We start from the raw sequence: 12,310 nt of genomic DNA on the forward strand, positions 1-12,310 counted from the left end.
AAAATCTTAAAAAAAAAAAAAAAAAGGTGGAAGTAACCCAAATGTCCATCAATGGAAGAATGGATAAAGAAAATGTGGCATATACATACAATGGCATATTATTCAGTCTTAAAAAGAAAAGAAATTTTGACATACGATACAGCATGGATGAACTTTGAGGACATTCTACTAAGTGAAATAAGCCAGTGACAAAAATACAAATACCGTATGATTCAACTGACAAAAGGCATTTATAGTAGTCAAAATCATAAAGAAATTTTGGTATAATGTACTAATGGCTGCCAGGGGCTGGGAGCAGAGGATACTGGAGAGTTATTGTTTAGTGGGTACACAGTTTCAGCTCTACAAGATGAAAAGGGTTATGGGGATGGATGGCTGTGATGGTGGTACACAATGTGAATGTACTTAACACTACTGAACTTTAAAATGGCTAAGATGGAAAATTTCAATATGTGAATTTAATCACAATTTTTATTTTTTTTTAATTTTTTTAAAGATTTTATTTATTTATTTGACAGAGAGAGAGAGAGAGCCAGCAAGAGAGGGAACACAAGCAGAGGGAGCGGAAGAGGAAGAAGCAGGCTCCCATTGGAGGAGCCTGATGTGGAGCTCGATCCCAGAACGCTGGGATCACGCCCTGAGCCGAAGGCAGACGCTTAACGACTGAGCCACCCAGGCGCCCCTAATCACAATTTTTAAAAATACACACAATTGTTGGTGAGTAAGTGGAGAAATTGAAATCCTCATATATTGCTGGTGGGAACGTAAAATGGTTCAGTCTCTGTGAAACAGTCTGACAGCTCCTCAGAAGGTCAAACATAGAGTTACCATGTATCCAAGCAATGCCAGTTATACCCCAGGGAAATAAAAACATATGTCTACAGGAATACACGGACACAAATGTTCATAGCAGCACTATCCATAATAGCCAAGAAATACAAACAACCCAAATGGCCATAAATTGGTGAACAAATGCAATGTAATATATGCATGCAATGGAATGTTATTCACTACTCAAGAGAAACGAAGGACTGATAGCTACGTGCTCACATGCACAATCCTTGAAATGCCATGCTGAGTGAAAAAAGCCAGTACAAAAGGCCACGTGGTGCAGGATTCCTTGTATACGAAATGTGTAGAAAAGGCAAATCTATAGTGACAGAATGTAGATGAGTAAATGCCTGGGCTCAAGGGTTTGGGGGGAAATGGGGAGTGACTACTAAAAGGTACAGGGCTCCCTTCTAGAGTGCTGAAAATATTCTAAAATTGGCAGTGGTGATGATTGGCATGACTCTCTGACTATACCTAAAACAACTCAATTTTACACTTTAAATGAATGAACCATATGGTATGTCAATTATATTTCCAAAGCCGTTTTAAAAATAATAATAATAAGGCTAGTTGCTTTGCTGCGGTGTCAACTCATTCTTAATCTGGACAAAAGGTGATAACACACAGTAATGGTACAGTATGAACTGGTAGGTTATAATCTCAGCTCAGCCATCTGGCGGAATGTATCTGCTTGGGTCATTATTTAAACTTCCTGATCTTCGATTTGTGCATCTTTTTAATATGGATAATAATACCTTCCTAGCCATCATGGCACATAGTAAGCTCATTAATTATGGTACTTGTTATTAGTTGTGCTTTTAATAATTCTGTATAAGTAACACCATAATTGCCTAGTAAAAAAAGCTCTTACTGTAAGAAGACAGATGTGTGCTCCTCAGAAGTATCAAAACAATCTCTATTCATGGCAGCCATAACATAAAGGAGCTCAATAATTCAACGAAATTATTGTTCACTGCTGTTAATTCAATGAACATTTTTTAAGAGCACGCTCAGGTGGCAAAGCATTGGCTTTGGGTTGAATTTTCTAGTGCCCACGCCTTGTTTGGCCTACACAAGGAATTTTTTAAAAACCGAACTAATTTGCAATATTTAAGAATAGAGAGATTTCACTTAAAATGCAGATTTCTGGATTCTCTTGGAAAACAGGAGGGTTTGCTAACACTGGGCCACATTCCCTGCGGACCCGAACGTTGAAACCTATGGAGTCTCCATGTGAGACTGCATAGCTCCTCTGTTACCTGCCTGGCCCCGAACGGCATAAGCATTTGCAACATCTGGGCTGTCACAGATTAGAGAGACAGAGATAAATCAACCATAGCTATCAATCTTCTGGTGCTCACAGACTAGCATGTTATAATGAAAATAGCCATAATAAATAGGTGGGGTCACTTATTATCAGCCAGACCCATTTTACAGAAAGGCTCAAAGAAGTTACAAGATTTACAGAAGGCAAACCGTATCAGCCATACTAACTGATACATGCCTAAATTATGATGAAAGTATCTGACCACTTTCTTCTAAATATCTGTTAAGAACTTAATGTAACAGTTAAAAGTAATGGTGAATCAGGAAAGCAATGTTCATGACCACCATGCTTTGATTAACTAAGGAATAATAAAGAAGTTGAATAACAGTACCACTCTCAACTTCTTTTTATACAAGGAAGAAAGGAGGAGACTCATTAATAAAGTGATATAAAATGAAGCATGAGCTCATTATTTGTTAACAATTAATAGTTTATCAACCAAACATCTATCATTTATTCTGATATATGGAGCTTCTTTAGAAAATTCTACTTTCACAGAAAACACAGTAATTAAAGGGCCCCAAGGTGAGAGAGGGAAGACTGAGGATCATTTCTAGGAATCCTGCCAGGTTCCTGTGTGTTTAATCTGTCCTTGGACTGACCTGGCCCCATTAATCAAAGCAACTGGTTGTCTGGGAAAATAACATGTTTTCATGATCTGAAAAACAGATATTAAAGGGAAACTATGATGTCATGGGGAAAAAGAAGGCAAAGACTACGATAAATTTAGCTGTATTTTCTCACTTTCTGTAGTGTTACATGAAAAGTAATAGACCAAGGTCTTTGTTGCCCTTCTGTAACTGTACCTGGTTAAACAGGTTAAACTAATAGGTGTGTTTACAAAATGACCTGAAGTAACTTCAGTGTTGATATCGATACCAGATCTGTTTACATTTAAGTTCAACACGACTTACACAGACATTCTTTATAAAGTTGTGTTCTTAAAAAAAAGATGTAAATAAAATTTTCCATTATACATGGAAGCTTCTATTTCTTAAGAAATAAAACACAAAGATGAATATAAGTTCGAGAAATTTATATCTGGCTTCTATCTTTCTATCAGGCTCAAGACAAGGGGCTGAGCAAACCCAGCCCCCCATACCCATTTCAGTGCCTGGCACACATGCAAGAAATACCAGGCTTTAATTGAAAGCCACTAGACAGCCATGTAATAAAACATACTTCTCCTGCAAAGCATTTTTAAGATTATTTTTCAAATTTAAGTTGTAGCATGTGACACTAAAATAATCTTCAAGGTTGAATTTACTCTTATATTTCCTAGAAGTCAGTCTTAGCCATTGGGATTTCTAGGCTTTCCTTCTGTGGGAGAATAAAGGATACTTAAGTCCATGTTGCTCTAGTTTATTTTTATATCCTCAGGAACTAGTGCCACATCAGGAATAGAGGAGTTACACAACAAATGGTTTAGAATAAATTAGTCTAGCTTTTATATTAATAAGTAACTTTTCTGCTCTGGATCTAATTAAAGTAATGATTAAGTAAGTACTTAGTAAACAATAAGTTAGTTAACTCATAAATACTATTCAACAAGAAGTAATCCAAACAAACTTAAAACATATCCTTTTCTTCCAGTCCTGGTCGGCAACTTCAGCTGTCTGACCTCTGATTTTCAGATCAGGCTTGGTTTTCTTCAGACTTTCTAATTCTAAAACAATGGCTGGATGAAATGGCCATCTAGTACTTAAATTTTCAGTGGCAAATATAAACTCTACTCGTATCCTTGGATGGTTGTCAGTTACCTTGAATTGGCAATACAGACTTTTGGTCTCCTTATTTCTGCTGGACCATATGACTGCAAATTCTCTGCTATCTAATCCTGATTCCCCTTCCATTACCAGAAAAAAGGAAAGAAAACAAAAACAAAAAACAACTACAACCAACATCACTCCAACACTCCATTTCAGGAGTATCAGCATCAACTAACAGGATGAGATATTTATAGCACACTACATTCTACAACAGCAGAATACAGATTCTGTTCAAGAGTGTATGGAACATATATGAAGACAGACAATATCTTGGGCTATAAAACAAACTTCAAAAAGATTTTAAAAACTGAAATCATATAGAATATATTCTCCAAGCAAAATGGAATAAAGTAGAAATCACTGAGAGAGAGAGAACAGGAAAATATCCAAATATTTGGAAAGTAAACAATATGCATGTAAATAATCCACAGGTCAAAAAAGTCAAAACGAAATTAAAAAAAAAAAAAACATTTAACTGATTGAAAATGAAAATGAAACACATCCTTGTAGGATACACCTAAAGTAGTGATCCGAGGGAAATTTACAGCATGAAATGAATACATAAAGAAACTTCTCAAATCAGTAAACTCCCACCTCAAAAACCTAGAAAAAGGGCAAAATAAACCCAAAGAAGGAAAAAGGAAGGAAACAACAAAGGTAAGAGCAGATAAGAAGAAATTGAAAATAGAAAAATAGAGAAAATCAATTAAACCAAGAGCTGGCTCTTTTAGATTATTAAAATTCACCAACTTCTAACAGGACAGACAAAGAAAAAAAAAAAAGAAGACACAATATACCAACATTGATAACGAAATAAGATATCACTACAGACCCCCCAGACATAAAAAGGCCAATAAGGGAATATTATGAACAACTCTATATACATAATTTTTTTTTAATTTGCTAATTTTTGCAGGAAACTTTTTTTTAATTTTTTTTATTATATTATGTTAGTCACCATACAGTACATCCCTGGTTTTTTATGTAAAGTTCGATGATTCATTAGTTGCGTATAACACCCAGTGCACCATGCAATACGTGCTCTCCTTACTACCCATCACCAGCCTATCCCATTCCCCCACCCCCCTCCCCTCTGAAGCCCTCAGTTTGTTTCTCAGAGTCCACAGTCTCTCATGTTTCATTCCCCCTTCTGATTACCCCCCCTTTCTTTATCCCTTTCTTCTCCTACCAATCTTCCTATTTCTTATGTTCCATAGATGAGAGAAACCATATGATAATTGTCTTTCTCTGCTTGACTTATTTCACTTCGCATTACCTCCTCCAGTGCCATCCATGTTGCAGCAAATGTTGAGAAATCGTTCTTTTTGATAGCTGAGTAATATTCCATTGTGTATATGGACCACAATTTCTTAATCCAGTCATCTGTTGAAGGGCATCTCGGCTCCTTCCACATAAATTTGACAATTTAGACAAAATGGGCCATTTGCTCAAAAAAATACAAACTATCAAAATTCACACAATATGAAATACATAACTTCAACAGCCCTGAACCATTAAGGAAATTGAATTTGTAATTTCAAAACTACCAAAAGAGAAATCTCCAGGCTCAGAGAATCTCACTGAAGTACTGCCAAATGTTTAAAAAAGAGTTAGCACCAATTCTATACAATCCATTCCAGGAAATTAAAGTGGAGGAAATACTTCTCTACTCTTCATTTCAAGAAGTTATTATTACCCTGATACCAAAACCATAAAAAGATAATACTCCTCTCTCCAAGAAACCACAACTACAGATATAATAATCCTTATGAATATAGACGCAAGAATGATTAACAAACTAGAACTCAGCAATATATAAACATAATTATGCACACGAACAAACGGGGCTTATATGCACTTCGGTTTATTCCAGGTTTATTCCAGTTTTTCAATATTTGAAAATTAATCAATATAATCTATCATATTAACAGGCTAAAGAAAAAAAATCATATGATCACATCAACTGACAGAAAAAGTATCTGAAAACATTCAACACCCATTCATCATTAAAAAAACAAACAAACCAGGAATACAGGGGAGCTTTTTCAACTTGCTAAAGAGCATCAACCAAAAACCTGTGAAAGACAGGATGCTTTTCTCCTAAGATCAGAAACAAGAGACAAGGATGTTTGCTCTCACTCTTTTATCCAACATAATGCTAGAAGTTCTAGCCAGTGCAATAAGGCAAGAAAAGGAAATAAAAGGCATATGGATTGGAAAGGCAGAAATTAAACCATCCCTATTTGCAGAGGACATGACTGTCTACATAGAAAATCCCAAGGAATCTACCAAAAAATTCCTAGAGCTAATGAATGAGCTCTGCTAGATTGCAGGATACAAGCTAAACATACCAAAAAATCTACTGTATTTCTATATACAGCAATGACTCCATGGACATCAAAATTAAAAATACAATACCATTATGGCCCTTGAAGGTATTAATATAAGTGAAATAAGTCAGACAGAGAAAGACAAACATGGTAAGATTTCACTCATATGTGAAGTTTAAACAAACCAACAAAACAAAATCAAGCTCACAGATACAGAGAACAGATTGGTGGTTACCAGAGGAGAAAGGGGTGGGGGGTGCAAAATGGGTGAAGGAGGTCAATTGTATGGTGATGGATGGTAACTAGACTTTTAGCAGTGATCACATAGTGCATTCAGATGTCAAACTATGGCACACTTGAAACTATTACATACTAATTTTATCTCAGTAAAAAATATAACACTATAACCACTCAAAAAATGAAATACTTAGGTCTAAACCTAAATCATGAACAGGAATTATATGCTGAAGACTACACAATGATGATGAAATTAATGGAAAGATACACTGTGTTTATTGATTGAAAGACTCAACACTAAAGATGCTGATTCTCCCGAAATTCCAGCAAGATTTTTTTGTAGATATGAGATTATTCTAAAATTTATACAGAAAGGGAAAGGAGCTAGGATTGCTAAAACAATTTTGAAAAAGAAAAATAAAATGAGAGGAATCAGCCCACCCAATTTCAAGACTCCTAACTATAAGAATCAAGACTGTAATACTGGCTGAGGTATAGCTCAAGGGGACAGAAAAGAGAACCCAGAGAAAGACCTACATGAATATGCCCAGTGATCTTTTATAAAGGTGCAAAGCAACTAAATGGAAGAGGGACAAGTCTGTTCAACAAAAAAGTGCTGGGGCAACTAGATATCCACAGGCAGAAAAAAAAGAAAGAAAAGAAAAGAAACAAAACCACCAAGATCATGACCTAAGTCTCACGCCTTATACAAAAACTCAGAAAGATCATAAATTTAAAGATTTTATTTATTTATTTATTTGTCAGAAAGAGAGAGCGCATAAGCAGGGGGAACAGCAGGCAGAGGGAGAAGCAGGCTCCCCACTGAGCAAGGAGCCTAACATGGGACTCCATCCCAGGACTCTAGGATCATGATCCCAGCCAAGGGCAGATGCTTAACCCACTGAGCCACCCAGGCATTCTGAAAAGATCATAAATTTATATTTAAAATGTAAGACTATAAAACTTAAAAAAAAAATAGAAGAAAATCTTCAGAGTTCTTGTTCTTCTTAGACTTGACATGAAAAACATGATCCAGAAAAGGGAAAACAAATCAATAAATTGGACCTCATGAAAATTAAAAACTTCTATTCTGCAAAGAACCTGGTTAAGAGCTAAAAGGCAAAACTAGTCAGAGAACATATTTGCAAACCACATGTCTAAAGAAGCAGTATCTTCAGAGAATTATGCTGAGTGAGAAAAGCAATCCCAAACACACTATGTTCCAATTTTGTAACATTTCTTAAATGACAAAATTATATGGAGAACAAATTAGTGGTTGCTAGAGGGAAAGGAAAGAGCGGGGACAGAAAGGAAGTGGGTGTGGCCATAAAAGGACAACATGAGGGATCCTCGTGGTGATGGGAAATGTCTGTATCTTGATTTTATCAATGTCAATATCCTAGTAGTGATGCTGGACTGCATCATGTAAATATCATTGTACTACAACACACATGTATACCTACAATTATCTCAAAATGAAAAGTTCAATTAAAAAAATTAACAAACAGGAATTTAAAACTCTTCACAAATACAATTATATATTGCCTTAACTCTCAAATCCCCACTCCCTTTTTCAGCAAACTCCTGCCTCTTCTGTGTCAGATGTCCACTTTTACCAACATCGCTCTAGTTATTGAAAACAATCTATGTAGCATTGTCTTCCACATAACCAATCACTGGGATTTGGGTATGCCTTTTTGCCGAATATCCCCACGATGGATGTAGACAGGTTCAGCAGGAAGAGCCTAGGACCAATATAAGAAGTCTGTATGAATTCCACCATAAATTACCTAATCACACGCCAGCAAGCAGATGTGGCCACCTGCCCGTCAGGCCGTCGGTAATTATCAGCCCTCTCTACACCGCTTCCTTTGAAACCATTCACCTAACCCTTGAAACCTTTCCACTGTTATCTGCAGCACACTGTGGGAGAAACAAGAGGCATTGTAGTCATAATGCCATACATGAGACACGTCAGGGAGAGAAAGCCTTCCCAGGACTGATTCTCCTTGCTCTGTCCTCCACATGAAAGCAGCAGATGCCATCAGATCTGCCCTGTGGCTTCTGAGATGAGGATCACCACTTCACCATCTTCCTTCCCCTCTTGCCAAACAGCAGCACTGAAAACAAGAGGCAGCCAATGGACAATGTTTCCCAAGTACCTTTGTCCTTGGGTGCAAAACAGTTGCTTCCTTGGGAATCTGAAACCATCCAGATCTAGTGAGCAGTCAGTGAGCGGGTGGTCCTGCCACGAATCTGAATTTCTCATTCATCTGAGGAGAGAACTATAGGATTCTCCCAGAGGGCACCTCTCTTTCCAACTAACAATCCACGAGAAATGTGTTCCAAGCTCATTCTTTCTGAGTCCTGCAGTGATGAGTTTACACAAGGCAGAGGAAGATTTGTGCCAGACATGTGACATAACTGGTCGCTGGGTGATCCAGTTCTCTCTAAACAATCACATACAAGAACACTCTTCTGTTTGGAAGAAACAGTAACAAAAACACATGGTTTCAAGTGTTTTGTCAGTGTTTTAAATCTTCCCTCACTAAAGACTAAACTGCTTCCCAGGTCTTCCCAGGTGACCTGGACATACACAGAAAAAGGGGCTGTCCCAGCTCAGTATGACGAGGGACTGGGAACCCTCCTGCTGAACCAGGTCTCCTTTCACAGTGTTCTCTATTCCAGACTGATCTGCACAGATACCCACTATCTCATCTCAGAAGGAAAGTGTTCCAAGTGACACAAAAGGTTCTTAAAAATCCCCAACCTGCACTGTGTAGAGAGCAAGACCTGGCCTCTACAGAGATCGCTTTCCAAGAACGCTGAGAAAACAGCACTGTCTTACTCACAATAGACCATTTCCTTCTTCCTTTAGAGTTTCTTCATCCCAGCAGGAAAGAAAAACTAAGATATTGGTAGTATCTGCCCATAAAAACCAAAAAAATGGTATTAAACTCCTATAGCATGAAATCAACAAAACTGTAATCATCTACTTGAATAATTTCAATTCGGAAGTCCAGCATGCACCAAAATTTAATAAACCACTCTGCTTTAGAATAATTGTCACATGGGGTTTGATTTAATTAATCTCAGCAGGCTTGAAAACAGCCCCCAGGAAGTCAATGCAATCAACTTCCTTCAGATGTGCTAGAATGAAAATGTAAGTTAACTATGCAACCAAATCAAGACATATTTAGGCAGTGGGGGTAATTTGACATGCTTTGACCTATCCACCTGTAAGCACTGACCTTGTAATGCTAGGCCATTCTTGCTTCTATGTTCCACTTGAAAGCTTCTGGGTCAGCACCCTTTCAGGGTGAGAACCTCGGATGAGGAGTCAGATTAGAAATAAAGATTTGGAAAAGCAGAAACAGTTCTTGCTTCCTCCTCTGAGTTTCTTCTATGTCAGAAGGAAAACAGACACCATTCTCAGAGCCTGGGTATTTTTCTTAATTGTCAGTGGAGTTATGAGAAGAGCAGATGATCTTCTGGCAGAACCACTGATAGGCAGAAGAAAGCATACATACCCTCTCCCTTCTCCTGAGCCCCACTGCCCTGGAAGAAGATTCTAGCCCTTCTTTCTAGAAGAAAGGAAAGCCTAGAGGAAATGAAACTTCGTCACTCCCCTCCCGTTCAAGAATGAGATGAAATGAGAAAAGCTGAGACTAGGAGGGGGCAGGAGGGCTAAGCTCTGTCAGAGACTTGACATTTTAAGTGTGCACTCTGCACAGTGCCTCACCCTGGCCCAAACGGCATCTGCATTCATGAATGAACGGCCCCTATGGCTCAAGGAACAGAGAGAGCATTGCCGTTATCCGGGAGCCATCCTGACACGCACAGGACACCCTGCCAGGTGCATGGCATTTCAAAAGCTGAGTCTGGAGACGAGTGCCTGCCTCCAGACGGCTCAATGCTGAACAGAACTGTTGATACTGATGCTGGGTGGTAAGGACAGCAGTTGAAGATACGAATATAACTCAGTCAGCCCGATTCCACAAGCTGCAAGTTTATCCATCACTGTTCTTACCTGCACCTTGCCATGACTTGTCATTAAAGCACTAAATGTTCAAGAGAAGCTGCCACTTTCCTTTTCAGAATTCCACGGAGTCATTTACTTAGTGAAGCCGGGAGTCTCAGACTCGACTTAGAAGGGGACTTTATGTAATTAGGAGCTCACACCATGTCACAGCGTCACAACACCCGCCTTCTTTTTCTCTCTCTCTCTCTCTCACACACACACACATGTACATGCACACGCACACAGGCACACCACAGATCATGGCCAGGAACTGCAGCTGGCACATTAAGTACCCAATCCTTTTCTAGGAAGTATAGGACACAATAGTTCTGGAAAAGCGGCCTAAGGACACAGAGAGAGACACTAAAGCTAGAGCCGAACTGGATTTGGTAAAACAGGTAGGCTCGTCGGTAAGATGAGCCAAGCAATCGCTGGGGAGCTTGGATTTGTTTCAGAAAAGTCAGAGGTAGAGAAAACAATTCTAACAGATTTTAAAACATACCATTTTAGAGAATATTTTACTTATTTTTCCTAGTGTATTTCAGATGGTTAACCTCAAATGTTTAAAATCTAGATGTACTTCGAACCGTTCTCATTTTAAATATACAACCCTTCTGACTATAACTAAAGCTGTAGATATTAATATATCCCCGCCTTCTTTACTGTTTTCAGTGAGGGCTTGGGGGATGTTATTTCAGAAGGATCCAGGGAACATTTAAGCAAGGGCAAGTCCTTTGAAGGCCGGTATTTCTAAAGCCTATTCAGTCCGCGAGTAACTGGAGTGATAATGGTAAGACCGCACAATGGAGGTTAGTCTCTACCATCATACTGAGCCACTTGTGTGCTGGCTGTACAAAAGCTTCCCCAGTGGTAGGTTTTCACTTGGTAATCGGGCAGCAGAGCAAATATAGTGAATCAATTATTTCCATTTGCAGCACACACTTAAATGTCCAGGGCCAATCTCACAGTAAACACCAATTCCTTGCATACCCTACACAGAAAACAAAACCAAACACATAATCTAACTTTTTCACAAAAAGAGAACAAATCAGAAACTTGAGATATGAATTCACCTATTTCTCATTTCTTTATTTAGTTTGGCCACACTACTTGGACTGATTCTAGACTAATAGATACGACAAACCCACAGAACTTACACTGCATCACCGATTTCATTCTGAGGCTAACTGTGGCTCACTTACTTGAGCCTCCAGGTCCCGGGCAACCTACATTTTAGTATCGTGCCAGGATACATTAGAATAATTGTTGCATGGGGTTTGGCTTAATTAATCTCAGCAGGGTTCAAGGAAGGTCCATAAAGTCAACAGGAAAAATGTCCTTCAGATGTTCATTATGAAAAGTTGAGGAATTGTGTCACCAAAAAAGACAGGTATAGAAAAGGCTGCAGTTATACATCAAAACCAAAATACTTACACATGCTGATATAGAGAGAGAGAGACACGTTAGTCCCTCCACAGGAATAAACTTGCTGGCTTGGCTGTCTGCTGCAAAGCAGGTGCTCACGAATAGTTGTCAAATTAATAAAACAATGAATGAAGGTTGACTTAATGTGTTTGACAAGACAGGGCATGCAAAAAAATTAGATAGACATCCTTTCAAGTAATGGTTAGAAATACATAATGTAGGACATAGTGACATTTAGATCCTAGAAAATATCCATGCCAAAGAGAGACACAAGTCTAAAGATTTATTCCAGGCTTGAAAACTGGCATTTAGGTACAAATGATAGATTAGAGCGGGTACAAAATTAACTGGGTTCAGATCCTAACTCTGC

The 12,310-nt window shown here is 38.3% G+C and overlaps 1 protein-coding gene across 7 annotated transcripts in view; it reads right to left on the reverse strand.

The window, feature by feature from the left end:
• The window catches only part of SPATA13 (spermatogenesis associated 13), a 328,178-nt gene that overhangs the window by 123,983 nt on the left and 191,885 nt on the right, over positions 1 to 12,310 (reverse strand). Inside the window, exon 1 of one of the 7 annotated variants that reach the window (XM_034664994.1) lies at positions 10,525 to 11,017. The exons of the other annotated variants lie outside the window; for them this stretch is intronic. Coding sequence (XP_034520885.1) covers positions 10,525 to 10,548 — 24 coding nt within the window. The 5' untranslated portion in view covers positions 10,549 to 11,017. Of the gene's footprint in view, positions 1 to 10,524; positions 11,018 to 12,310 lie in introns of those variants that run through there. 7 annotated transcript variants of the gene reach the window in all.

Source organism: Ailuropoda melanoleuca, chromosome 7 (assembly GCF_002007445.2).
Source record: "Ailuropoda melanoleuca isolate Jingjing chromosome 7, ASM200744v2, whole genome shotgun sequence".
Classification (NCBI taxonomy): domain Eukaryota; kingdom Metazoa; phylum Chordata; class Mammalia; order Carnivora; family Ursidae; genus Ailuropoda; species Ailuropoda melanoleuca.